We start from the raw sequence: 27,387 nt of genomic DNA, 5'->3' as shown, positions 1-27,387 counted from the left end.
TTGGGGCACGGGATAGCAAAGGGGAAGCGGGAGAACTCATCTATGACGTTTAGGAAGTACACATTCCGAAAGTCGAGGGAAGTGGCCCTTTGAAATCGATGCTCAGGCGTTCAAAGGGCCAGGAGGCCGTTACCAGGTGGGCCCTGTCTGGTCTTTAGAAGTGCGGTTTGCACTCCGCGCAGATCGGGCAATCCCTGGTGATGGCTTTTACCTCCTCAGAAAGGCATATTTCGGGCTTTGACGTAGTGGGCGAGCCGGGTGAGCCCCGGGTGGCAGAGGTCATTGTGGATAGCTTTCAGGTGGTAGTCTTGCGCGCTGGCACACGTGCCACGGGACAGGGCATCTGGGGGCTCGTTGAGCTTCCCCGGTCGGTACATGATATCATACTTGTAGGTGGAGAGTTCGATCCTCCACCGTAGGATCTTATTGTTTTTAATTTTGCCCCTTTGTGAGTTGTCAAACATAAAGGCAACCGATCTTTGGTCAGTGATGAGGGTGAACCTCCTACCTATGAGGTAGTGCCTCCAGTGACGTATAGCTTCCACGATGGCTTGTGCTTCCTTTTCGACCGAGGAGTGTCGAAGTTCCGAAGCGGAGAGGGTTCGGGAGAAAAAGGCGACTGGTCTCCCAGCCTGATTTAGAGTGGCTACGAGAGCGACCTCTGAAGCATCGCTCTGTACCTGGAAAGGGACGGATTCATCCACCGCCCGCATGGCCGCTTTGGCGATGTCCTCCTTGATGCAGGTGAAGGCCTGGCGAGCCTCATCTGATAGAGGAAAGAGTGTGGCCTTAAATAGTGGGCGGGCTTTGTCCGCATACTGAGGGACCCACTGGGCATAATATGAGAAAAACCCCAGGCACCTTTTGAGGGCCCTGGGACAATGAGGGAGAGGGAGTTGTAAAAGGGGGCGCATACAGTCCGGGTCGGGGCCCAGGACTCCGTTTTCCACGACATAGCCAAGGATGGCTAGCCTGGTCGTGCGGAAAACGCATTTCTCCGTGTTATACGTGAGGTTGAGTTTCTGGGCAGTCTGGAGAAATCGATGGAGGTTAGCGTCGTGGTCCTGCTGATCATGGCCGCAGATGGTGGCGTTGTCCAAGTATGGAAACATGGTCCGCAGCCCGTACTGGTCCACCACTTGGTCCATTGCTCGTCGGAACACCGAGACCCCATTCGTGACGCCAAAGGGAACCCGGAGGAAGTGGAAGAGGCGGCCGTCGGCCTCGAACGCTGTGTAGTGGTAGTCCTCCGGGCGGATTGGGAGCTGGTGGTATGCAGGCTTCAGATCCACCGTGGAGAAGACGCGATAATGGGCGATCTGATTCAGCATGTCTGCAATCCTGGGGAGGGGGTACGCATCGAGGAGCATGAACCGATTAATGGTTTGACTATAGTCCACTACCATTCGGAATTTTCCCCCGGTCTTTATGACCACCACCTGAGCTCTCCAGGGGCTATTACTGGCCTCTATGATCCCCTCACGTAGAAGCCTATGGACCTCGGTTCTGATAAACACCCTGTCCTGCAGGCTGTATCGCCTGCTGCGAGTGGCTACGGGTTTGCAGTCCGGCGTGAGATTGGCAAAGAGTGGAGGGGGGTCGATTTTAGCGTAGCGAGGCTGAAGGTAGTGAGTGGCGGCAAGGGCCCGCCGAAGCTGAGTGTGAGGCTTTTGAGGTTGCACTGGAAGTCGAGTCCCAGTAAGAGTGGGGCGCAGAGTTCGGGGAGTACATATAGCTGGAAGTTCGAGTAGTTGGTGCCCTGGATCGTTAGGGTCGTGACGGTGCGCCCTTGGAGGTGAACAGAGTGAGAGCCCAAAGCGAGGGAGATAGTGTGCTGTGCAGGGAAGTTAGGGAGCGAACAGTGTCTTACCAGATCTGGGTGCACGAAGCTCTTGGTGCTCCCGGAGTCAAAGAAGCACGGTGTCCTGTACCCGTTGATTTTAACGGTCATCATTGAGTTGCGGAGGTGTTTCGGATGCTACTGGTCCAACGTGACCGCGCTGAGTCGGCGGCTCAATCAGCTGTGCTGGAGTGGCCCCGTGAAGACTGCCCTCTGAGTTCGTAGTCTTCGAGGTGAGTTTCAGAGTTTGAAGAGGATGGATCCCAAGATGGCCGCCCCGTGGATCGCACGTGGTGGGCGGCAAGGAAGATGGCGTCCAAGATGGCAGCCCCCATGAGTCACACATGGCCGGCCGCGTGGAGGGGGGTTGCCAAGATGGCGGCCCCCATGAGTCGCACATGTCGGGTGGGGGCGGAGTCGGAGTACAGGCCGCAGCATTTTGGGGCCTGCGGGCCTGTGAGTTTTGGAAACGAGCGCTCTGGGCTGCGGGAGAGTTTGGAGAGGGGGATTTCTTCGCCAGGCAGACCCGGGCATAGTGTCCTTTGCGACCGCAGCTGCTGCAGGTCGCGTTGCGGGCCGGGCAGTGCAGCCGTGGGTGCTGGGGCTGTCTGCAAAAATGGCACACTGGGGCTGCGTCGTGAGCGGGTGGCCGCGCGGTGCAGGCCTGGGGCAGTCGCTGGTCGGGGGCTCAGGATGGGGTCGCTTGGTCCGCGGGGAACGAGGTGAGGCTGCGGAACGAGACCTCCATGGTAGTAGCCAATTCTACAGTGTCCTCCAAGTTCTGGGCCCCTTTTTCAAGCAACCGCTGGCGCACATAGTTTGACCTGAGCCCTGCCACGTACACATCTCTGACAGCGAGCTCCATATGCTGATACAGCTTGGTAATTACAGTCCAGAGCTAAAGCTTTTAAATCCCGCAGGAATTCATCCAACGACTCCGCGGGGCGCTGGCAGTGGATCGTAAAAATGTGGCGCGTGTAGATCTCGTTGATGGGCCTCACATACATTCGATCTAGCATGGCTAGGTCCTCTGTATACGAGGTAATACTGTTAAGTTGAATAGAGACACGGTGGCTCACCCTTGCGTGCAGTAGACTGAGTTTCTGCTCCTCTGTAGTTTCTGATGTGCTTGATTCAGCCAGGTAGGCCTTGAAACATCTGAGCCAGTGTTGAAAGATTTCTTTCGCCTCTGCAGCCTGCGGGTCGAGTTCTGGTCGATCAGGTTTGAGGGCTGATTCCATAGTCGTTTTCTTCAAGTTTCCTAAGACTATTAAATTGATGTAACCAACAATTCACAAGACACGTGGTTAGAAGTGACTAGTGGTTTTAATAGTCTTACAACTGAGCCTGCCTGCGACGAGATGAACTGGCAGCAAGCTCACAACTGCAGATCTTTATACTTCCAGTTAGTGGGAGGAGCCATGGGCGGAGCCAAGGGTGGAGCCCAGTACAAACTCCTCATCTCCCCCTATGGGCAGAGCTGCGCAACTGCTCGTATACCGAGCTTACAGAGACACAACACATACAATATAACACTGTGTGAATTACTAGGATTGTGATTCACCGCACATGTCTCCAAGTAAGTACATCTTATGGATAAAGCTCAAGAGCTTATTTCATACCTTTCAAACCACATTCAGATGATACTCTTTTCAATAATTGAATTTTGGGCTATCTGTTAGCCAGGATTTCTTTCAAACTCACATAGGCCACATTACCTGCACTGAATCAGGATGGATCGGTATCACTGATGACATTGCTGTTGTGGGAAGAACAAAGCAAGAACATGGCCAAAATCTGCACTTACTGATGTAAGTGGCACACAATGATTAATTGCTGTCCCGCAGGCATTGGTTCTATTTATTTCAACGCAGGTACATCTCCCAATACAGGGAAAATAAATAATATTAAAGCTATGCTAACTCCTGCTGCTCAGGTGTCCCGGGTGACATAGTGCCGCCCCATTCTGCCCACTGCGCACCAGGGACAGAGAGGGGGAGTCTGATGTGCTGCAGTGTTCCGGCATCTTCCCTGTGGGAGCCACCTCCTCTCTCTGGGTGCCCGATGGCCCCCGGGCGTCTCCACGGGGCAGGGGTGTGTGAGGACCTATCCCCTGATGTTCCCCGGCCTTCTGCAGCTGCCAATCCTGGAGGCCCACTCTGGTCTCGATCGGGGTCTGCACATTCATGGCCATGGAGCACAGGAAGTGGACCATCTCCACCTGGGACTGCGCCACATCCCCCATTGACTGTGCCACCACCTTCTGGATTTGTATCACATCAGCCAGCGACTGGGCCACCTCCCTCTGTGCCATACGGCCAGCGCCTGAGCAATGCCGCTGATGTTCCCAACCATGGCCTGCTGTGACTAGGCCATGCTCAGGAGAGCTGATGTGATGTCCAGGTGGCTATGGCACATGTTTGCCTGTGAGTCGGTAACCCTGTTCTGGGCCTCGACCAGCACCTTCACCGAATTCCTCAGGCCTTGGACAAGCTGATCCATAGCAGAAATGTCGTCCCCATTGCCTGCATCGCGGATGCTATCTGTGCAGTGTTGGCCTGGGTGGCATTTATTGTCGGCATCAACTGCTACTCCTTCACGCAGTTGGACACCTCCAACTGCACCTGCAGGTGCTGGATGCTCGCCGACAACCCCTCATGTAGTCCTTGGTTTTGGGACTGCATCTCCTTGATTGATGGGACTATCAGGACAGCAGCTAGTCCCTGTGGTCAGCCCGTCTTCAACCGTCTGCCCTCTAGGGATTCCCTCCCTCCACCTGCTGTACCCGATCAGCTGTATGGTACGCACCAGAGAATGTCCCTGGAGCCGCTTGACTAAAGTGCCCAGCCGAGATGAGTGTCTCTGGGATGGTGAAGGGTGTTGGAGACATGGGAAACCATGGTCATCCTCTGACTGGAGTTCCAGGATCACCTGAGTCTCGGACGGAGGGCTGGTGTCTGAGCTCCTCCCATCGCTGCTCGGCTCATTGTGGGAGCTCCGTCTGTGGCACTGGCTGGTCTAGCAGGTCCGATAAGACACAAAACAAGACACATGATTAGACTGCGGGAAGGTGGGAGTGGGGGTCGGCATATGAGTGGGGTAGGGAGTGGTGGTGTGGGGGGTGGTGTCGGGTGAGGTGGTGTCGAGGTGAGGGTGGGGTGCGGGTGGGGTGGCAGTGGTGAGGGTGATGTTGGGTGAGGGTAGTGTGGAGGGGAGGGTAGTGTGGAGATAAGGGTGGTGCTGGGGGGGGGGGGTGGTTGGCACACGTGACATGGGGAACCGCAACTTAGCGGGGTCTCACTTTCTCGCCCTCGGACGAACTCCATCTCGGTGACCTCCCTTTCCTCCTTCGACCACATCCAGGGCTCTCTGCTCTCCTATGTGAAGGGCCGCAGGTCTGGCGGATCCTCCTCCTGTCTTCTCCCACTCCTGCTTGTTGTACGCGGCCTTCTCCTGGGGGTGGGGGTGGAGAAAAAGAAGATGACAGTGTTTGAGAGTCTAACGCAGCCCAGGAGGTGGGTAGCTGGTGGCCTCAATGACCAGGCGGTCAGTATGGGTATGGCATGTGGTGCAGCGTGGTGGTTTGGCAGCCCTCCGGGTGTGGGGGGTGGGTGGGTTCCGGTTACAGATGCATTGGATGTATGTTGGTGTCAGGGGCACAGTGCTGCCTACTCACCCTGGCCGCTGCGAGGAGACTGCTGGCCAGTCCGGACTACGTTGCCCACGGTGCTGATTGCCTCTGCCACCTGCACCAGGCACGAAGAATGGCGGTGGCTGCCAGCCACCTTCCTGGTTGGGGTACAGGGTCATCCTCTTGTCCTCCATGGTGTCCAGGAGGATCTCCAGTTCTACGCCTGCAAAACGTGGGGCTGTGCATCTTATTGCCATATTGTTGGCTGGCATGGTGTGTGTGTGGGGAGTGCAGTGTGTATATGCGACTGCAGCTTGTCAGCCTCCTGAGTGTCAATCGCGAAACTGGCGAATCCCACACCATTTCTCATTAGAATCGATTTGTTCCACGTGGCAATGGTGCTATCCCCTTAACAGTAGTAGCATTGGTCCAGGCGTGGCGACAGTTTTGCTGTTGTGAAAGTCCATGAATTCTGCGATGGCGTCAACAGTTAGTCTCAGAAATGGAGAATCCTGCCGCTGGTCTTTTAAGTGTTCTTTATTTTAATTTCCAACATTGGCGGCCATCCCATTAGTTGCTGAACCTCTGAACTCCCTAAACCTCACCACTTCTCCACCTCTCTTTCCTCCTTCAAGAAGCTCCTTAAAACCTACCTCTTTGAACAAGCTTTGGCCAAGTATTTCCTGTACGTCTTGAATCGCTTTGTTCTGTATTGCTCCTGTGAAGCACCTTGGGGCATTTTATTGCATTAATCTTGCTATATAAATACAAGTTGCTGTTGTTGATAGGCGGGATCTGAAGAGTCTAATTTTCAGTCTCAATTTATTCAGAGTCGAATCAGGTCTCCCAATCAATGTGATATGAAGTGGACAAATTGCAGTTCAATGTTTAAGATGTGCCCTCACACAGTATGGTGCTGTAATGTTAATAAGAACATAAGAACATAAGAACTAGGAGCAAGAGTAGGCCATCTGGCCCCTCGAGCCTGCTCCGCCATTCAATTAGATCATGGCTGATCTTTTGTGGACTCAGCTCCACTTTCCGGCCCGAACACCATAACCCTTAATCCCTTTATTCTTCAAAAAACTATCTATCTTTACCTTAAAAACATGTAATGAAGGAGCCTCAACTGCTTCACTGGGCAAGGAATTCCATAGATTCACAACCCTTTGGGTGAAGAAGTTCCTCCTAAACTCAGTCCTAAATCTACTTCCCCTTATTTTGAGGCTATGCCCCCTAGTTCTGCTGTCACCCGCCAGTGGAAACAACCTGCCCGCATCTATCCTATCTATTCCCTTCATAATTTTAAATGTTTCTATAAGATCCCCCCTCATCCTTCTAAATTCCAACGAGTACAGTCCCAGTCTACTCAACCTCTCCTCATAATCCAACCCCTTCAGCTCTGGGATTAACCTAGTGAATCTCCTCTGCACACCCTCCAGCGCCAGTACGTCCTTTCTCAAGTAAGGAGACCAAAACTGAACACAATACTCCAGGTGTGGCTGCACTAACACCTTATACAATTGCAACATAACCTCCCTAGTCTTAAACTCCATCCCTCTAGCAATGAAGGACAAAATTCCATTTGCCTTCTTAATCACCTGTTGCACTTGTAAACCAACCTTCTGTGACTCATGCACTAGCACACCCAAGTCTCTCTGAACAGCGGCATGCTTTAATATTTTATCGTTTAAATAATAATCCCGTTTGCTGTTATTCCTACCAAAATGGATAACCTCACATTTGTCAACATTGTATTCCATCTGCCAGACCCTAGCCCATTCACTTAACCTATCCAAATCCCTCTGCAGACTTCCAGTATCCTCTGCACTTTTCGCTTTACCACTCATCTTAGTGTCATCTGCAAACTTGGACACATTGCCCTTGGTCCCCAACTCCAAATCATCTATGTAAATTGTGAACAATTGTGGGCCCAACACGGATCCCTGAGGGACACCACTAGCTACTGATTGCCAACCAGAGAAACACCCATTTATCCCAACTCTTTGCTTTCTATTAATTAACCAATCCTCTATCCATGCTACTACTTTACCCTTAATGCCATGCATCTTTATCTTATGCAGCAACCTTTTGTGTGGCACCTTGTCAAAGGCTTTCTGGAAATCCAGATATACCACATCCATCGGCTCCCCGTTATCTACTGCACTGGTAATGTCCTCAAAAAATTCCACTAAATTAGTTAGGCATGACCTGCCTTTTACGAACCCATGCTGCGTCTGCCCAATGGGACAATTTCTATCCAGATGCCTCGCAATTTCTTCCTTGATGATAGATTCCAGCATCTTCCCTATTACCGAAGTTAAACTCACTGGCCTATAATTTCCTGCTTTCTGCCTACCTCCTTTTTTAAACAGTGGCGTCACGTTTGCTAATTTCCAATCCACCGGGACCACCCCAGAGTCTAGTGAATTTCGGTAAATTATCACTAGTGCATCTGCAATTTCCCTAGCCATCTCTTTTAGCACTCTGGGATGCATTCCATCAGGGCCAGGAGACTTGTCTACCTTTAGCCCCATTAGCTTGCCCATCACTCCCTCCTTAGTGATAACAATCCTCTCAAGGTCCTCACCTGTCATAGCCTCATTTCTATCAGTCGCTGGCATGTTATTTGTGTCTTCCACTGTGAAGACCGACCCAAAAAACCTGTTCAGTTCCTCAGCCATTTCCTCATTTCCCATTATTAAAACTCCCTTCTCATCCTCTAAAGGACCAATATTTACCTTAGCCACTCTTTTTTGTCTTATATATTTGTAAAAACTTTTACTGTCTGTTTTTATATTCTGAGCAAGTTTACTCTCATACTCTATCTTACTCTTCTTTATAGCTTTTTTAGTAGCTTTCTGTTGCCCCCTAAAGATTTCCCAGTCCTCTAATCTCCCAGCAATCTTTGCCACTTTATATGCTTTTTCCTTCAATTTGATACTCTCCCTTATTTCCTTAGATATCCACGGTCGATTTTCCCTCTTTCTTCCGTCCTTCCTTTTTGTTGGTATAAACCTTTGCTGAGCACTGTGAAAAATCGCTTGGAAGGTTCTCCACTGTTCCTCAACTGTTCCACCATAAAGTCTTAGCTCCCAGTCTACCTTAGCTAGTTCTTCTCTCATCCCCTTGTAATCTCCTTTGTTTAAACACAAAACACTAGTATTTGATTTTACTTTCTCACCCTCCATCTGTATTTTAAATTCCACCATATTGTGATCGCTCCTTCCGAGAGGATCCCTAACTATGAGATCATGAATCAATCCTGTCTCATTACACAGGACAAGATCTAGGACCGCTTGTTCCCTCGTAGGTTCCATTACATACTGTTCTAGGAAACTATTGCGGATACATTCTATAAACTCCTCCTCACGGTTGCCTTGACCGACCTGGTTAAACCAATCAACATGTAGATTAAAATCCCCCATGATAACTGCTGTACCATTTCTACATGCATCAGTTATTTCTTTGTTTATTGCCTGCCCCACCATCTCGTTACTATTTGGTGGCCGATAGACTACTCCTATCAGTGACTTTTTCGCCTTACTATTCCTGATTTCCACCCAAATGGATTCAACCTTATCCTCCATAGCACCGATGTCATCCCTTACTATTGCCCGGATGTCATCCTTAAATAACAGAGCAACACCACCTCCCTTACCATCCACTCTGTCCTTCCGAATAGTTTGATACCCTCGGATATTTAACTCCCAGTCGTGACCATCCTTTAACCATGTTTCAGTAATGGCCACTAAATCATAGTCATTTACGATGATTTGTGCCACCAACTCATTTACTTTATTCCGAATACTACGAGCATTCAGGTAAAGTACACTTATGTTGGTTTTTACTTATGTACGGGTTTTACTGAGCATTATCTGTCTGTGACTGTAAGGAGTGCGATATGGAAGAGTGTGCGCGGCAATACAAAGTAATTTATTTATCTCCCGTTGTTTATAGGTTGGAATAAGAATAAACACCTCTTTCGCTTTGCCTCTGTTGTACTGATCCTATTAATTTTGTCCTTTCATTGGAATGAGTTATTTTGGTAAGTTGTTTCAAATATGTCTCCATCCATAAGCATTTCCCTTTCTGGTGCGGAGTGGAAATAATGATTGTACTGGTTGAATGTATGTTTCAGCAAAACCTCTGTTAATTTTTGATAATTACACATCACAAATTATTTTTTCATAAGCTGACTTGGCAGCAATGATATATAATAACGAGCAGAGATTCATGTTAACCCTGGTTTCACTTCCAGCCTTCAGTAATTACCCACTGAAGTCAGAGTGGTGAGAATTATAGTCACACTAAATATGAAAAACTTGCTCTTTGTCTTTCGTATTATACTCCGTTCATTATTATTCATCTCTATAATTGTCCCACTCGCCCATCACCATCCCAACCTCCCAAGCTATTTCCTGACTAGTAAGGCGGTCTACCAGGTTGCCATCAATTTTCTACTGTATTTGCACACACTAAGTCTTGGGATACTACTTAGTTTGAAAATCAATTAAAACATTTTTTAAGGTTATTTCTTTGTACAATAGGTAATCAATGGAATCTGTAATTCTGAGGGGGAGATTATTGAATATACCAGTGAGATGTGTTTTGGACTCTTTGTTGCTATTTAATGCAAAATTAAAATTTGCTCTTGTCTCACTTATGTAACTTGTGCCTGACGTACAACATTTGGTGTGTTTTAGGATTTCTCTTCAGCTGGACAGATTCCACATGAAGGTCTCTCTCCCAATGTGAGTAAAAACAAGTTTTGTTGCTTGCCTTTTGTCATAGCTGTTTATAAACTTTGTACATCCAGCACAATAGATATATTAAAGGTAAGCGTATACTTGCAATCCGTCCTGCTCCTGAGCTCAGAATTTGAAGCTAAATGAACAAGGAAAATAGAGGATTTTGTAGTCTCCTTCCTCCTGGATGAACTATGTAGCCAGACATTCCTTTTGCACTTCTCTCAAAGTTCCGGGTTACTAACTATTTCCTTATACTTTGGAAATAAAACATTATGTTTTTGCGGGTCTCTGTCCTCTTCTTGTTGTTTCCGAACCATTGATCAAACTTACTCGTCTTTTGTTGCAAAGGTGTATTTCATTATTTTCCCTTTGCGCAAAATAATTTACGGGGAACGAGCCACAAAGGTTTGGCCTCCATGGGAAATATGTAAATTGAGAGTCACATCAAGGCAGCATTTGATGCCGCTTGGCCTTGAGAAGCCCGAGCACAATTGAAGTCAATGGAAATCAGGGGTAAAATTCTCCACTGGTTGGAGTCATAACTTGCACAAAAGAAGATGATTTTTGTTGCTGGAAGTCAACCATCTCAACTTGCAGGAGTTCCTCAGGGTAGTGTCCTCAGCCCCATCATATTCATCTGCTTGAATAATGACCTTCCCTCCATCGTATGGTCAGTTGTTTTCAGAGGTTTTAGTTTTACTCACAGTATAGACAAAGGAGAACCGCGTTGGCACACTGTAACTTAGTTCACCAGTTGTCAGTGTTTATTATAAATCCTGAAATCTGAAGTAGTCCGTATCCATTTGCAGCAAGACCTCAAGAACATTCTGGTTTGGGTCGATAAGGGGCAGGTAAAATTCATGTCACATAAATGCTTAGCCATAGCCATCTCCAACATGTCAGTGACATTACAATTGCGGGATTCACTACCAGTCACCTGCCAGGAATAGTGGGAGGAGAGTGGGAAGGGGGTGGTGTTAGGATTGACCAGAAACCTAACTGTTCCAGGTGGTGGCTACAAAGGTAGGTCAGCGGCTGGGAGTACTTTGTTGAGTAACTTACCTCCTGACTCCCCATTCTCAATGAAGAACACATTTCCCTGGAATTTCCAGTCTTGCCAGCAGTGGGCATTGTTACGGGCAGCACAGGAAGATTTGGAGAGTGGCAAAAGAAAAGTCCCAACCACTGCAATGCCCACCACTGACAGGATTGGAAAATCCCACTCATTGACTCCGGACAACATTTTTCACCACCGCACCCCTTGCCAAACCCCCCTCCCACTGCAACCGTAGTATAATTTGCGGCGGCGAAGGTACCCTATCGTTAGTCGATGGCGAGATCTTCCAGTCCCACCACTGAGAGAGGCAAATGAGATTGGATGACTCACAGCGCCACTGACATCTGGGTGGGTTGTTGTGAAACCATCTTTCCTGGTGCCATTTGGCATTTATTATGCAGTGTGGTGTGTTCCATCACAGTTTGTCTGTTAATTCATAATGTAAGTCATATTAACCCTGAATATTAGAGCAAGGATAAATATCCTAAATTGTTTTATCTTTCTGACCTTGTACAGTTTATTTCTGTTTGGAACCTTGTGGCTTTATTAACTGAGCAAGTGCCTTGAATCTCAAACTTCATCTACTTTAAGCAAAACATTATGGGTCCTTGTAGTATTGTCATAATTATCAGCATTGCAAGGGTTAATGTAGTGTCGAGAGTAGCCACTAGAGGGAGCTATGTTACAACTACATAAAACAGTGATGTGAGACCTTAGGGGAGGAGTGTATGCAGGACACAGCTAGTGAAGGTCAGAAGAGCAGATAGTGCAAGTGGGTGTGGATCATAGTTTAAACCAGTAGTGAGATTAGCTATAGATGAGTGTAGTTAGATGTTATTAATCAACTGTATATTCTTAAGGAGCACATGTCAAATCCAAGTTCGTAGTGTAAATAAATTCATAGCTTTGTTTCAGTTAAATCTATTTTGTGGTATTTGTGAACACTATGCCAACCATCCTGAAATAAGGAACACAAAAAACATCACAGTCCCTAACCCGATAATACTAACATCTTGGGGGTCTAACCTAGGATCGGTGGAGCAAGTGGAGTAAAATAGAAGATCAATGATAGGTGGGAAGTCAGTAGACAAAGCCGTCATGGGCAGAGTGTTAAAGACTAAAGGATGTGTTAAGAGTGGCATTGAGGTAAGATAGCAAAATGTGCCAACACCAGAACAAAGTCAGCGGTCTGTGAAAGCAAAACTTAAGAAGAAGAGACAGATGACCCTGTGGAGAGGGTGGGGCAGTGGGGGTTTGGCGGGGGAAGGTTGTGAGGGCAGTAGGTGGGGTGAATGGATTAAAAAGACTGGATTTGAAAAGGGGGTCAAGATGGAGGAGAGAGTTCATGGTCTCTTTAGAGAGTCCTGGAAACAGTGGCTTGATTTTCAGTGGTTGGGTCCTGCTCCCGGAGGAGGTCGTCAGAGGATCTTGGAATTGGTGCTCAGCCTCTGTAAGGTCATTTAGACAGTCCCGGAAATAACAGCTGGAAATGTTTTGATCTTTTTTGAGCTCCCACCTATCCCTGACCTTCTACTTTGATCCACCTGCTTCACCTCCTCTTAAAACAGTCTAATATCCATCACAATCTCCCTCTCTTTTGTTCTGAAGAAATCATATGTACTTGAAACGTAAATGCTGCTTCCCTCTCCATAGATGTGGCCAGACCTGCTATGTTTATCCAGGATTTTCTGTTTTTATTTCAGAATTCCAGCTTTCACAGTATTTTGCTTTTATAGGGCAGCACGGTAGCATAGTGGTTAGCACAATTGCTCCACAGCTCCAGGTTCGATTCCCGGATTGCGTCACTGTCTGTGCGGCGTCTGCACGTTCTCCCCATGTGTGCGTGGGTTTCCTCCGGGTGCTCCGGTTTCCTCCCATAGTGCAAAGATGTGCATTGACCATGCTAAATTGCCCTGAGTGTCCAAAATTGCCCTTAGTGTTGGATGGGGTTATTGGGTTGTGGGGATAGGGTGGGGTTGTGTGCTTCGGTAGGGTGCTCTTTCCAAGCGCCGGTGCAGACTCGCTGGGCTGAATGGCCTCCTTCTGCAATGTAAATTCTATGATATCAATCCAGTACACCTTCTCTGTGTAATGTTCTCGTCTGATAGCCTGATTTATATAACAAGAACACTTGCAGCTATAAACAATCAACATTATCTGTGGGTCAAATATATACAAACAACAGATGAATAACATTATGAACATGCACAAGCAACCTTGCTCCCCGCTGGTGTTAACCTATGATTGTTGCAGATGGGGACCATGGTGGACTTTTCAGTCAGGGTGAAGTGCTGCCTTAGCTGGCTCCATGACTGGAGCATGGCTATTTCCACTGGGTTTATAGAGTGCTTGGCTGGCAGGGGTGGGAGTGTTGCTGTGGCAAGAGCCCGGAGGGACGTCCCGGAACTATCCTCCATCCTTCCCAATTTTGCTTCGGGCTCCCTCACCCATCCCCTCACTCTTTCTGCTGTGGTTACTCAATAGTAGTATTGCTAGTTTGCGAAGGCAAGGCCTCCCATGCTTCTCGTTCTCTTTAGAACGTTTTTGGAGATCTTTCCCCTCACCCCTCCACACAAATACCATGGTCCTTTTGTCTATTGTGGTAGCAAAGGCCTTGGGGATCTGAACAGGAAGAGGAACCTGGACAGAACGTTCACCTTGACGGCTGTATCCTCCCCGCCAGGGAGAGTGGGAGTGTGTATCACCTCTGAGGCCCTTCTTTACCTCCTCCACCAGAGTAGTCATGTTCCATTTGCGGATACGTGTCCAGCCGTGAGTACTTTGGAGCCCCAGGTAGCAGAATTTATCTTGTCTGTGTTCAACGGCAGTCCCTTCAGCTCTGTCCCTCTACCTTGCGGGTTCACTGGGAAGATTTCACTTTTGCTCAAGTTGTGTTTGTAGCCCGATAAATTTCCAAACTCTTTCCTGAGCATCATCATCCCCTCCAGGCTGTTTTGGGAGTCGGAGACATATAGGAGTAGGTCACCTGGATAGAGTGAGACTCTGTGCTCTCTGCCTCCCTCTCTGGATCCCTTTCCAATTATTCACCGTTCTGAGGGTGATCGCCAGAGCGAATAGGAGAGGGGACAGCGGGCATCCCTGCCTTGTGCCTCTGTGCAGCTGGAAGTATTTAGAGCTGGTGACGTACACCCGCATGCTCGCCATGGGAGTGTTGTGCAGGAATTTCACTCAGGCGGTGAACCCTGCTCCCAACCCAAACCGCTCCAGTACTTCTATGACCGTTCTCGTTACTGGTGCATTTTGGTGATTATTGCCCTCGGCTGCTCTTGGTTTCGACAGGAGCGACCGTTGGGCTCAGTCTATATCTGGTGGGTTGAGGAAGCTGTCCCTTCCCACCAGGTTTCACAACATTTGGCCCACATAATCCGTGGGGTCCTGCCTTCGGTTCCCTCTGACAGACCCACTATCCTTAAGCTCTGCTGCCATGACCGGTTGTCCTGATCCTCTACTTTCCCCTTTAAACTTCCCTGCGTTGCCACCAACCTCACTATCTCCTCTATATAGGAACGATGCGGTCGCTCTGATCCATTGAGGCTTTTTCCAATTCCTTGATGATGTTCTCCTGAGCCTCCAGTTGTCTCTTTGCTTTGTCCAGGGACACCTGCATGGTGACCAGGGCCTCCGCAACTGCCACCCTGACCACAGCTTTAACGACGGTCTTGATTTCCTCCTTGAGCTCCTTTAACTTTCTTGTGAGGAACGTCCTCCATTCAACCTCCGGTGGGGGAGCTCCGCGTGGGGTTTGCTGGTCCCTCTCGTTCTGGTATGGCCGGCACTTGGTCACTGATAGAACCATCAATTCACCAGACACGTGTTTTCCGATATGGAATTTATCTACTTTAATCTACTTACTACAGAGCCAGCCTGTTACCCGTTGGTGAACTGCATGCTGACTCTGGACATGGGCATTTATACAGCAGCACAAGGGGGAGGAGTTGTGGGCGGAGCCAAGGGTGGAGCCCTGTACAAGCTCCTGAGCATTTCCAGAGCTACTCCCCCTAGTGGTCGGATAACGCTACTGCGTTTACAAAGATACAGCGTGATTTACCATGTTATATTCACCATATTCACCCCCTGCAAAAAAATCAAGTCCGGCGGGGTTGGTGGTTTATAAAGTCAGTCTGTCCGGTGGTCGAACTGTCCGCTGTGATCTGCGGAGCACCGGGGTTGCAGCCTCTTGCGGTGGCTGGATGGGTGTTGTGTGCTGGGGTACGATGGCGGACTCCAAGGAGGGTTGTATCCGAGCTTCATACTCTCCTGGTTCGACCGGGGACTGGAGGCTCTGGCCGGCGTGGGTGCGCGGAACTGGTGGAGCGAGCTCGTGGGCTCGGGAGCGCGAGGGGGAGGGGGCGGCAGCATGGGGTGTAGGGTGAGGGTTCCTTCTGTGGGGGTAGAGGGGGCACTGGATACGGCGGGTGCCAGATCCCGGAGGGATACAGTGTCCGGATGGCCGTCAGGGAACTCGACGAATGCGTACTGGGGGTTGGAGTGGTGCAGGCGCACCTTTTCAACAAGGGGGTCGGTTTTGTGTGCCCTGACATGTTTCCTCAGGAGTACGGGGCCCGGCGTCCTCAGCCATGCTGGAAGTGAGACCCCCGTGGTAGTGCCCCTGGAAAAACATGAGGAGCCTCTCGTGAGAGGTCTGATTGGTCGCTGTGCACAAAAGGGACCTAATAGCGTGGAGCGCGTCTGGGAGGACTTCCTGCCACTGGGAGACTTGGAGCTTTCTAGACCGGAGGGTCAGTAGGACGGTCTTCCAGACCGTCGCGTTCTCCCTCTCCACCTGCCCGTTCCCCCTGGGGTTGAAGCTGGTAGTCCTGCTCGAGGCAATGCCCTTGTCAAGCAGGTACTGACGCAGCTCGTTGCTCATGAAGGACGAACCCCGGTCGCTGTGTACGTAGCTGGGGAAACCAAACAGGGTGAAGGTGCTATGCAGGGCCCTAATGACTGTGTGGGAGGTCATGTCGGGGCACGGGATAGCAAATGGGAAACGGGAGAACTAATTTACGACGTTCAGAAAGTAAACGTTCTTCTTAGTTGAGGGGAGTGGCCCTTTGAAATCAATTGCGAGGCGTTCAAAGGGCCTAGAAGCCTTGACCAGGTGGGCCCTGTCTGGTCTATAGAAGTGCGGTTTGCACTCCGCACAGATCGGGCAGTCCCTGGTGATGGCTTTTATCTCCTCGTTGGAGAAAGGCAGGTTTCGGGCTCTGATGTAGTGGGCGAGCCGGGTGACCCCTGGGTGGCAGAGGTCATTGTGGATGACTTTCAATCGGTCAATCTGCGCGCTGGCGCATGTCCCGCGGGATAGGGCATCCGGAGGCTCGTTGAGCTTCCCGGGTCAATACTTAATATCGTAATTGTAGGTGGAGAGTTCGATCCTCCACCTCAGAATTTTGTCGTTTTTAATTTTGCCCCTTTGCGAGTTGTCAAACATGAAGGCAACCGATCTTTGGTCGGTGATGAGGGTGAACCTCCTACCTGCGAGGTAGTGCCTCCAATAATGAATAGCCTCCACAATGGCTTGTGCTTCTATCTCGACTGAGGAGTGTCGGAGTTCTGAAGCGGAGAGGGTACGGGAGAAAAATGCGACTGGTCTCCCTGCCTGATTTAGTATGGCTGCTAGAGCTACCTCTGAGGCGTCACTCTCAACCTGGAATGGAGTGGATTCATCCACCGCCCACATGACCGCTTTGGTGATGTCCTCCTTGATGCCGTCGAAGGCCTGGCGTGCCTCGGCTGACAGGGGAAATCGTGTGGCCCTAAAGAGTGAGTGGGCTTTGTCCGCATATTGAGGGACCCACTGGGCGTAGTAGGAGAAGAAGCCCAAGCACCGTTTGAGGGCCTTGGGGCAATGGGGGAGTGGGAGTTCTAAGAGGGGGCGCATACGGTCCTGGTCTGGGCCCAGGACTCCGTTTTCCACGACATAGCCGAGGATGGTCAGTCTGTTTGTGCGGAAAACGCCTTTCTCCTTGTTATACGTGAGATTCAGTTTCTGTGCCGTCTGGAGAAAACGGTGGTGGTTGGCGTCGTGGTCCTGCTGGTCATAGCCAAAGATGGTGACATTGTCCAAGTACGGAAACGTGACCCGCAGCCCGTACTGGCCCACCATTCGGTCCATTGCTCGTTGGAACACCGAGTCCCCATTAGTGACGCCGAAAGGGACCTGGAGGAAATGGAAGAGGCGGCCATTGGCCTCGAATGCCATGGAGTGGCGGTCCTCCGGGCGGATTGGGAGCTGGTGGTATGCAGACTTCAGATCAACCGTGGAAAAGAGCCGGTACTGGGCGATCTGGTTTACCATGTCTGCAATCCTGGGGAGGGGATACGCGTCAAGGAGCGTAAATCTATTTATGGTTTGACTATAGTCCACAACCATACGGAATTTTTCCCCGGTCTTAACGACCAGCACCTGAGCTCTCCAGGAACTATTGCTGGCCTCTATAATCCCCTCACTGAGAAGCCTTCGGACCTCTGTTCTGATAAATACCCTATCCTGCAGGCTGTACCGCCTGCTGCGAGTGGCTACGGGTCTACAGTCCTGTGTGAGATTGGCAAAGAGAGGAGGGGGGGAGATTCGCAGCGTAGCGAGGCTGCAGATAGTGAGTGGGGGCAGGGGCCCGCCGAAGCTGAGGGTGAGGCTCTTAAGGTTACATTGAAAGTCTAGGCCTAATAAGAGTGGCGCACAGAGTTTGGACAAAACGTAGAGTTTGAATTTTGAGTAGCTAGCGCCTCGGATTGTGAGTGTCGCGGCGGTGTGTCCCTGGATCTGGACTGAATGGGAGCCTGAAGCGAGCGAGATAGTTTGCCGTGCAGTGAAAACGGGGAGCGAACAGCGTCTTACCAGGTCTGGATGTATGAAGCTCTCAGTGCCTCCGGAGTCGAAGAGGCATGGCGTTTTGTACCCGTTGATTTGGACCTCTGCCATCGAATTACGCAGATGCTTCGGGCGTGATTGGTCCAGAGTGACTGCGCTGAGTTGCGGGTAGTCGCCGGCTCGATCAGCTGTGCTGGAGTGGCCCCATGATGACTGCCCTCTGAGTTCATAGTCGTACTCTTCCGATGAGTTGTCCGAGCGTGGAGATACAGGTCGGGCCTGTGGATCGCACGTGGCAGGTGGCGAGGAAGATGGCGTCCAAGATGTCGGCCCCCATGAGTCGCACCTGGCGGGAGGGGGTGGAGTCGGGGCATAGACCGCAGCGTTTCGGGCCCCGCGGGCCTGGGGAGTGATTACTTTGTGCCGCTGGGAGTTGGAAGCTGGGGCCCTTTTAGCAAGGCACACTCTTGCATGGTGGCCTTTCCGCCCGCAGCTGCTGCAAGTCGCTTTGTGGGCCGGGCAGTGCTGCCGCGGGTGCTGGTTCTGGCCACAGAAATAGTAGGCTGGAGCAGCATAGTGGCTGGCTGGAGCAGCATAGTGGCTGGCAGGGGCAGCATGGTGCCTGGGGGGCCGTGTAGCACAGTCGCTGGGGGAGTTGCTGGTCGGGGGCTCATGATTGGGTCACGGGGTCCGCGGGGAACGAGTAAAGGCTGCGGAAGGAGACATCCATCGTGGTCGCAGCTTCCACAGTTGTTTCTAAGTCTTGTGCCCCCTTTTCCAGCAGCCGTTGGCGCACATAATTAGACCCGAGGCCCGCTACAAAAACATCGCGTACAGCAAGTTCTCTGTGTTCAGCCGCGGTAACTGCTTGATAATTACAGTCATTTGACAAATTATTGAGTTCCCTTAAAAATTCGGCGAGTGATTCTGTAGGCTGCTGGCGGCGAGTCGTTAACACATGGCGTGCGTAAACTTCATTAATGTGCCTTACATATATCTTATCGAGTACCGCTAGCGCTGCAGTATATGAACCGGCCGAGTTTAGTTGCGTAGAGATTCGGTGGCTCACCCTCGCATGCAGTAGACTTAACTTCTGTTCCTCTGATGTTTCGGCTGAGCTCGCTTCTGCCAGGTAGGCCTTAAAGCACCGCAGCCAGTGGGAGATACATGGTCATACATGGAGTTTGAAAGGATCAAACAGAGTAATTTTGATAGGTGGATAAGGGCTTTGAAAATAGACCAAATATACGAAGCTCTCAGACAAATTATACTTTTGGAGGAGTTTAAAAATTCAATTCCTGATGTAGTGAGAACTCATGTGGAAGAGCAGAGGGTTAAAACTGAGAGATTAGCAGCAGAAATGGCAAATGATTATAAATTAGTTCATAAATCAAAGCTTGGTTTCCGACATCAGTTTCAGCCCGTGACGGATAGAAACTGGGAACATGAGAAATACTCAAGTGGTAGAGGCAAAGATGATCTGATGGGAGACAATAAAGAGAGTGTACCTCAGATTAAAAAAGAAATCTAGGAGGCTGGAAGAGACACGAAAAGTTTAAAATGTTTTCACTGTAATAAACTAGGCCATGTAAAGTCACAGTGTTGGTGGTGGAAGAAAACCACTGGGAAGGCTGATATGGTAAAACAGGATAAGACAGTGGGATTTGTTAAAATGGTGAAGGAAAGCCCAAGTGAAGTGAAGGAGGTGCAAAAGATTGTACAGCCTGATCAAGATGTGTTTGATAAGAAGGTGCCAGATGTCTTTAAAGAATTTACCTGTGAGGGTAAAGTTTACTCATGTGTATCAGGCGGAGCAGGTAAAGAAGTCACAATTTTAAGAGATACGGGAGCTAGTCAATCTTTAATGGTAAGAGATGAGGAGTCATGTGGTTTGGGAAGAATATTGCCAGAAAAGATGGTAATATGTGGAATGCAGGGTGAGAGGAGTAGTGTTCCATTATATAAGGTAAGGTAAGGTTGGAAAGTCCAGTGAAGAGTGGTGAAGTGGTAGTAGGAGTAATAGAGATACTATCTTGTCCAGAAATACAGTTTATCGTACATGGAAGAGGAATCTGAGTGCATACCAGAATATTATTACCGTAAAAGTGATGTCTTGATGACAAAATGGAGACCTTTACATATGCAGGCAGATGAAAAGTGGGCAGAAGTTCAAGTGTTGCCGGAAGGGTATAGAAAGGAGGTGTTGCGAGTTGCACATGAGGTACCAATCGGAGGTCATTTGGGAATAAGGAAACCTCAAGTTAAAATCCAAAAACATTTTTCTTGGCCTGGCCTACATAAATTTTGTCAATCATGTCACACATGTCAAGTGACAGGGAAACCTCAAGCAGTGATAAAACCAGCACCTTTAATACCGATTTAATACCAGCATTTGAGGAACCTTTTGCAAGGGTCCTGATTGATTGCGTAGGACCACTTCCGTAAACAAAAAGTGGGAATCAATATCTTTTGACTACAATGGATGTGTCTACTAGGTTTCCAGAGGCCATTCCAGTCCGTAATATTACAGCTAAAAAGATTGTGGAGGAGTTACTTAAATTCTTTACTAGATATGGTCTACCCACAGAAATACAATCAGATCAAGGATCACATTTTGCCTCAAGGTTATTCAAAGAAGTAATGGATAGCTTAGGAATAAAACAATTTAAATCAACTGCGTACCATCCAGAATCGCAGGGAGCGTTAGAAAGGTAGCATCAGATATTAAAGATAATCCTGAGGGCGTATTGTCACAATTATCCAGAGGATTGGGATAAAGGAATTCTATTTGTACTGTTTGCAATTAGGGATGCTCCTAATGTGTCAACCAAATTTAGTTCTTTTGAACTAATTTTTGGTCATGAGGTAAGAGGACCACCTAAATTGATTAAGGAAAAATTGGTGAGAGAGAAATCAAAAATTATATAATTGGATTACGTGTCAAATTTTAGGGAATGATTAAATAGAGCAGGCGAATTGGCTGGACAACATTTAAAAGTTGCACAAAATGTGATAAAACGGGTAGCGAACAAGAAATCCAAAGTTCGTAGTTTTGCCAGTGAAGATAAAGTTTTAGTATTGTTACCAGTGGGAGATGAACCTTTAAAAGCTAGGATTTGTGGACCTTATCAGATTGAAAGGAAATTAAGTGAGGTGAATTATGTGGTAAAAACACCAGATAGAAGGAAGACTCACCGAGTGTGTCATGTAAATATGCTTAAAAGGTGCTTTGAAAGGGTAGGAGAGAAAAAGGAGGTTTTAATGATTCTAACTCAAAGTGACAAACCAAATCCAGATGACTGTGAATTTGCCATACCTCAAATTAAATTGGAAAATGAGGATGTTCTTAAAAATTGGGATAAATTGTTGAGTTATCTTCAAGAGGAAAAAACGAACTGACCTGAAAGAGTTATTGATATCACATGACCAAGTTTGTGGAGATAAATTGGGAAGTACTAAAATGGCTATACATGATGCAGATGTGGGAAATGCTGTTCCAATCAAACAACATCCATACAGACTTAACCCTTTTAAATTGGCACAGGTTAACAAAGAGATTGAGAGTATGCTTAAAAATGGTATAATTGCCAATGGTATAATGGTTGCAGCCAATGAATTTCACCCATAGAGATGGTACCAAAACCAGACGTACCCAATGGTTGTGTGTGGGCTATAGAAAGGTTAATGCAGTTACAAGAATGGGCTCTTATCCTATCTCACGTTTGGAGGATTGCATTGAGAAGGTGGGACAATCAGCTTTTATTTGCAAACTGGATTTACTGAAAGGTTACTGGCAGGTACCTTTATTTGAAAGGGCAAAGGAGATTTCAGTTTTTGTCACTCCAGATGGTATATACCAATTCAAAGTTATGCCATTTGGCATGAAAAACGCCCCAGCCACATTTCAATGGTTAACTAACAAAGTTGTTTCAGAATTACCCAATTGTGCTGTATGCACAGACGATCTGGTAATTTTCAGCCAGACATGGAAAGAACATTTAAAACATCTGATGGAGTTATTCGATTGACTTCAGGAGGCGGGTTTGGTGCTGAACCTAGCCAAAAGTGTATTTGGAAAGGCTCAAGTCATTTTCTTTGACCATACAATCGGACAGGTTCGAATGTGAACCCAAAAAGTATTGGGAAGTTTCCAATACCCTCGATACAAAGGGAAATAATGCAATTTCTTGGCATGAGTGGATTTGATCGAACATTTGTGCCAAATGTTTGTCGCGTTATTGCTCCACTGATGGACTTGCTGAAGAAACGACAAAACTTTCAGTGGACAGCGGAGTTTCAACAGGCATTTTACTGTCTGAAAGCTGTGATAACCAATTGGAGAACCTGTTGGAGAATCAGATTGAACTAAAGTATCTGACGTTACAGAGACATGCCGAGGCGTAGGGAAATGGATGGATCATGTAGAGACCTTCTTGTTCAAAGAGACTGTCAATCGTGAGGGATTCAAGTTGAAGGAAGAAGAACAAAAAAATGGACTATATTATTATTATAATACACCTGTTTGCGTGTGTTGTTTTTTGAAACGAAAAAGTATATTTTACTGTGTGAATTTCTTAAAGGATAGTGAAAAGGTGAAAAATTAAACCATCATGAATTTTTTTAAAATTTAGAGTAGCCAATTACATTTTTCCAATTAAGGGGCAATTTAGCGTGGCCAATCCACCTAGCCTATACATCTTTGCGTTGTGGGAGCTAAACCCACGCAAACACGGGGAGAATGTGCAAAAACCATCATGAAGTTGATGGAATTTTTTCTTGGCAGGAGGTGTCATGTGAGAGTACCTTTAAGAAATGAGTGTTAAGAAATTTTTTTTTTTAGGTTGTAGCTGCAGCCAGTGAAAGAAAGTGTAATGTTGTTCTCTCTGCCATGTAAAGTCTATCTCTTGATCATTTGGTGAATTCAGAGTGATAACTGTTCTCTGTAGTGAATTTAAACCTGATGTGCTTCTGTTAAAAGTTTTTTTTAAATAACTTATGAATGTTAAAAGGACATTTTAAGGATTACTTAGCATTGTATTCTTTGGGTGTTGTATTTGAATTGATGGTTGCTAAGATATTCACTGTATGTTTTAAAAAGGTTAACTTGAGTTCATAGTATAAACATTGTTTTGCTTTAAAAAATACTTTTCGATTTCTGCTGTACCACGAGTGAGCCATGTGCTCCCCATACCACAATCTAGTAAAAGTCGTGGGTCAGGTGAACTCCATGATACACTTTGGGGTTCCCTAAACGCTGGCCCATAACAATCTGCATTCCAACTTTTTCGTGAGTCATGCACTAGCACACCAAAATCTCTCTGTACCTCAGCATTCTGCAGCCAGCCTCAGTTTAAGTAACATTTGCCTTTTTATTCTTCCCGCGAAAGTGAACAACTTCTTATTTTTCCACATTAAACTCCTCCAGATATTCGCCAATTTACTCAATCGATCCATATCTGTCTATAATCTCCTTACGTCACCCGTACAATGTATTTTCCTACCTATCTTTGCAGCATCTGAAAATTTAGCTATCAGTCCTTCACTCCCCTCAACCATAGCACAAACCAGTGCACAATTCCATTTCTCAGATCCTGCAATTTAATCCTCTGCGAGTGCCCATTTTATATACTGAAAGTGGCCATTCCAGATGGCGTCACCATCACAATATGTGCTTCCATGTTTTGCTGTAATCTTTGATGTGGCAACTCATCAAATGCCTTCTGGAAATCCAAGTATAGCATGTTTACAGGTTCCCCTTTATCCACAGCACTCCTTCAAAAAACTTCAATAAATTGGTTAAACATGATTTCCGTTGCACAAAACCAAGCTGACTCTTCCCGATATCTTTGAGTTTTTCTAAGTACCCAGCTATACCTCTTTAATGATCAACTCTATTAACAGTCAAGCTATCTGGTTTATAGTTTCCTGTTTCCTGCCTGCCTCCCTTCTTGAATAAAGGGGTTAAATTTGCTACTTTCCAGTCTGATGGAACTTTTCCAGAATCTAGTGAATTTTGGACTATTAACACGAACTCATCTACTGCCTCATTAGCCATATTTTCAAGACCCGAGCATGAAATCTACAAGGACCAAAAGACATTTACACTCCCAGCCTCGGAGATCCATCAGTTTGCTCAGTACCACTTCCCTAGTGATTGCAGTTTCACCAAGTTCCTCCCTCCCTTGCTATTACTGGAATGCACTTTGTAGTTTCTATAATGAAGACAGAGACAAAATATATGTTAATTTCATGCACCATTTCCTTATTAACTACTTTTAACCCCCCATTCTCACTCTCTTTATTTACTCCTTTCATTTTAGATGCGTGTAAGAATCTATCCGTTCGCAATATAAGTTTTATATTTCTTGCAAACTTCTTCCCACACTCTAATTTCTTTCTCCTGAGTAACTGTTTAGTTATTCCCTGATGTTCTTTATAACATGGTAGTGCTCCCATATGTCGCAGTGGGGTCAAGGACAGAATCACTTTAGTGAAGGAACAAAAAAGATGCAATTATACTTCTCAGTGTAGTCTCAGGGGTTCTGCCTAGTGGGAAAGACGCAAAGGAAGAAACTTGTAAGAAAATTACAGAGAAGTGCAAGAATTATAGGGTAGTTATAATGGAATATTTAAATTATCTGAACATAGACTAGGATAGTAACAGTGTAGAAAGAAGAGAGGGGCAAGAAATCCTGAAGTGTGTTTAGGAGCATTTTTTCACAGCCAAACGTTGGGAGCCCAATGAGAAAGGTGGCAATGCGGCGCCTGATTCAGGAGTCTGAGGTGGGTCAAGTCTCAGAAGGGAAACATTTAGGGAAGCGTGATCATTGTGGGGGTGGGGGGAGTAAGGGGGGTGGGGGGGAGTAAGGGGGGTGGGGGGGGAGTAAGGGGGGGTGGGGGGAATAAGGGAGGAGTAAGGGGGGGTGGGGGGGAATAAGGAGGGGTGGGGGGGAGTAAGGGGGGGTAAGGGGGGAGTAAGGGGGGGTGGGGGAGTAAGGGGGTGGGGGGGAGTAAGGGGGTGGGGGGAGTAAGGGGGGTGGGAGTAAGGGGTGAGTGGGGGGGAGTAAAGGGATGGGGGGGTGAGTGGGGGGAAGTAACGGGGGGTGGGGGAGTGGGGGGGGAGTACGGGGGTGGTGGTGGGGGAGTAAGGGGGTGGGGGAGTAAGGGGGGGGTGTAAGGGGGAGTAAAGGGGGGTGGGGGGGAGTAAGGGGGGGGTGGGGGGGGAGTAAGGGGGGGTGGGGGGGGAGTAAGGGGGTGGGAGGGAGTAAGGGGGGTGGGAGGGGGTAAGGGGGGTGGGAGGGGGTAAGGGGGGAGTAAAGGGGGTGGGGGGGGGAGTAAGGGGGGTGGGGGGGAAGTAACGGGTGGGGTGGGGGGAGTAAGGGGTGGGGTGGGGGGAGTAAGGGGGGTGGGGGGGAGTAAGGGGGGGGTGGGGGAGAGTATGGGGAGGTGGGGGAGAGTATGGGGGGGTGGGGGGGGGAGTAAGGGGGGGAGTAAGGGGAGGTGGGGGGGGAGTAAGGGGAGGGGGGGGGGGGAGGTAAGGGGAGGGTGGGGGGGGGAGTAAGGGGAGGGTGGGGGGGGGGGGAGTAAGTAAGGGGAGGGTGGGGGGGGAAGTAAGGGGAGGGTGGGGGGGGAAGTAAGGGGAGGGTGGGGGGGAGTAAGGGGAGGGTGGGGGGGAGTAAGGGGAGGGTGGGGGGGGAGTAAGGGGAGGGTGGGGGGGGAGTAAGGGGAGGGTGGGGGGGGAGTAAGGGGAGGGTGGGGGGGGGAGTAAGGGGAGGGTGGGGGGGGGGAGTAAGGGGAGGGTGGGGGGGGAGTAAGGGGAGGGTGGGGGGGGAGTAAGGGGAGGGTGGGGGGGAGTAAGGGGAGGGTGGGGGGGAGTAAGGGGAGGGTGGGGGGGGAGTAAGGGGAGGGTGGGGGGGAGTAAGGGGTAGGGTGGGGGGGGGGAGTAAGGGGAGGGTGGGGGGGAGTAAGGGGAGGGTGGGGGGGGGGAGTAAGGGGAGGGTGGGGGGGGGAGTAAGGGGAGGGTGGGGGGGGAGTAAGGGGGGGTGGGGGGGAGTAAGGGGGGGGGAGTAAGGGGGGGGTGGGGGGGGAGTAAGGGGGGGGTGGGGGGGGAGTAAGGGGGGGTGGGGGGGAGTAAGGGGGGGGTGGGGGGGAGTAAGGGGGGGTGGGGGGAGTAAGGGGGGGGTGGGGGGGGAGTAAGGGGGGGTGGGGGGGGAGTAAGGGGGGTGGGGGGGAGAGTAAGGGGGGTGGGGGGGGGAGTAAGGGGGGGAGTAAGGGGAGGAGTAAGGGGGGGGAGGAGTAAGGGGGGGAGTAAGGGGGGGAGGAGTAAGGGGGGGGAGTAAGGGGGGGAGTAAGGGGGGGAGTAAGGGGGGGTGGTGGGGAGTAAGGGGGGTAAGGGGGGTGGGGGGGGTAAGGGGGTGGGGGGGGTAAGGGGGGTGGGGGGAGTAAGGGGGGTGGGGGGAGTAAGGGGGGGGGGGGGAGTAAGGGGGGTGGGGGGAGTAAGGGGGGAGGGGGTGGGGGGAGTAAGGGGAGGGGGTGGGGGGAGTAAGGGGAGGGGGTGGGGGGAGTAAGGGGAGGGGGTGGGGGGAGTAAGGGGAGGGGGGTGGGGGGAGTAAGGGGAGGGGGTGGGGGGAGTAAGGGGGGTGGGGGGGGAGTAAGGGGGGTGGGGGGGGAGTAAGGGGGGTGGGGGGGGGGAGTAAGGGGGGTGGGGGGGGGAGTAAGGGGGGTGGGGGGGGGAGTAAGGGGGGTGGGGGGGGGGGAGTAAGGGGGGTGGGGGTGGGGGGGGGGGGTAAGTTCCGAGGTGAAGCATGTGGGGGTGGAGCTCTGTTGGTGGTGCCGGGGGGGGGGGTTGGTTTCCATTTTTACTGTTTAAAATAACAGCAGCCCAGCTTTTAGAAACTGCAGCCGCCCCATCAGAATGACATCGTGGGACTCGCCTCCTTCACTTTTTTTTTGACAAAACCTTTAGAAATACTGCTGGAAATGCCAGCAGCGTAGCCAGTGGGATACCTGCGGCTGGATTCTCCATCGGCGGGATCCTCCGTTTCGCCGGCAGCGCACTCACACTCGCCGATGTCCTGACGTCGGGTGTGTCCCCACAATAGGAAACCCCATTGGCCAGTTGCTGAGATGGGGGACGCAGCTGCTGCTGGCGGCGGAGCGCCCACCGGAAAACGTGTGCGGTGGGACAGGCAATCTCACCCCCTGTGATTTTCCCACCCGAGATGACAAAATATTGGCAAGATTTTCATAGCCCTCATAGTCTTGCTGGATAAT

General features: G+C 49.4%; 1 protein-coding gene across 1 annotated transcript in view; it reads left to right on the top strand.

Moving 5' to 3' along the window:
• LOC119954013 overlaps positions 1–27,387 on the top strand; it is a 149,766-nt gene that overhangs the window by 15,826 nt on the left and 106,553 nt on the right. The window contains exons 3-4 of the mRNA XM_038778790.1: positions 9,432–9,519; positions 10,178–10,225. Coding sequence (XP_038634718.1) covers positions 9,432–9,519; positions 10,178–10,225 — 136 coding nt within the window. The remainder of the gene's footprint in view (positions 1–9,431; positions 9,520–10,177; positions 10,226–27,387) is intronic.

Source organism: Scyliorhinus canicula, chromosome 19 (assembly GCF_902713615.1).
Source record: "Scyliorhinus canicula chromosome 19, sScyCan1.1, whole genome shotgun sequence".
Taxonomy (NCBI): Eukaryota; Metazoa; Chordata; class Chondrichthyes; order Carcharhiniformes; family Scyliorhinidae; genus Scyliorhinus; species Scyliorhinus canicula.
Note: the sequence above shows the minus strand (reverse complement) of the source record. Positions and strands in the feature narration are given on the sequence as shown.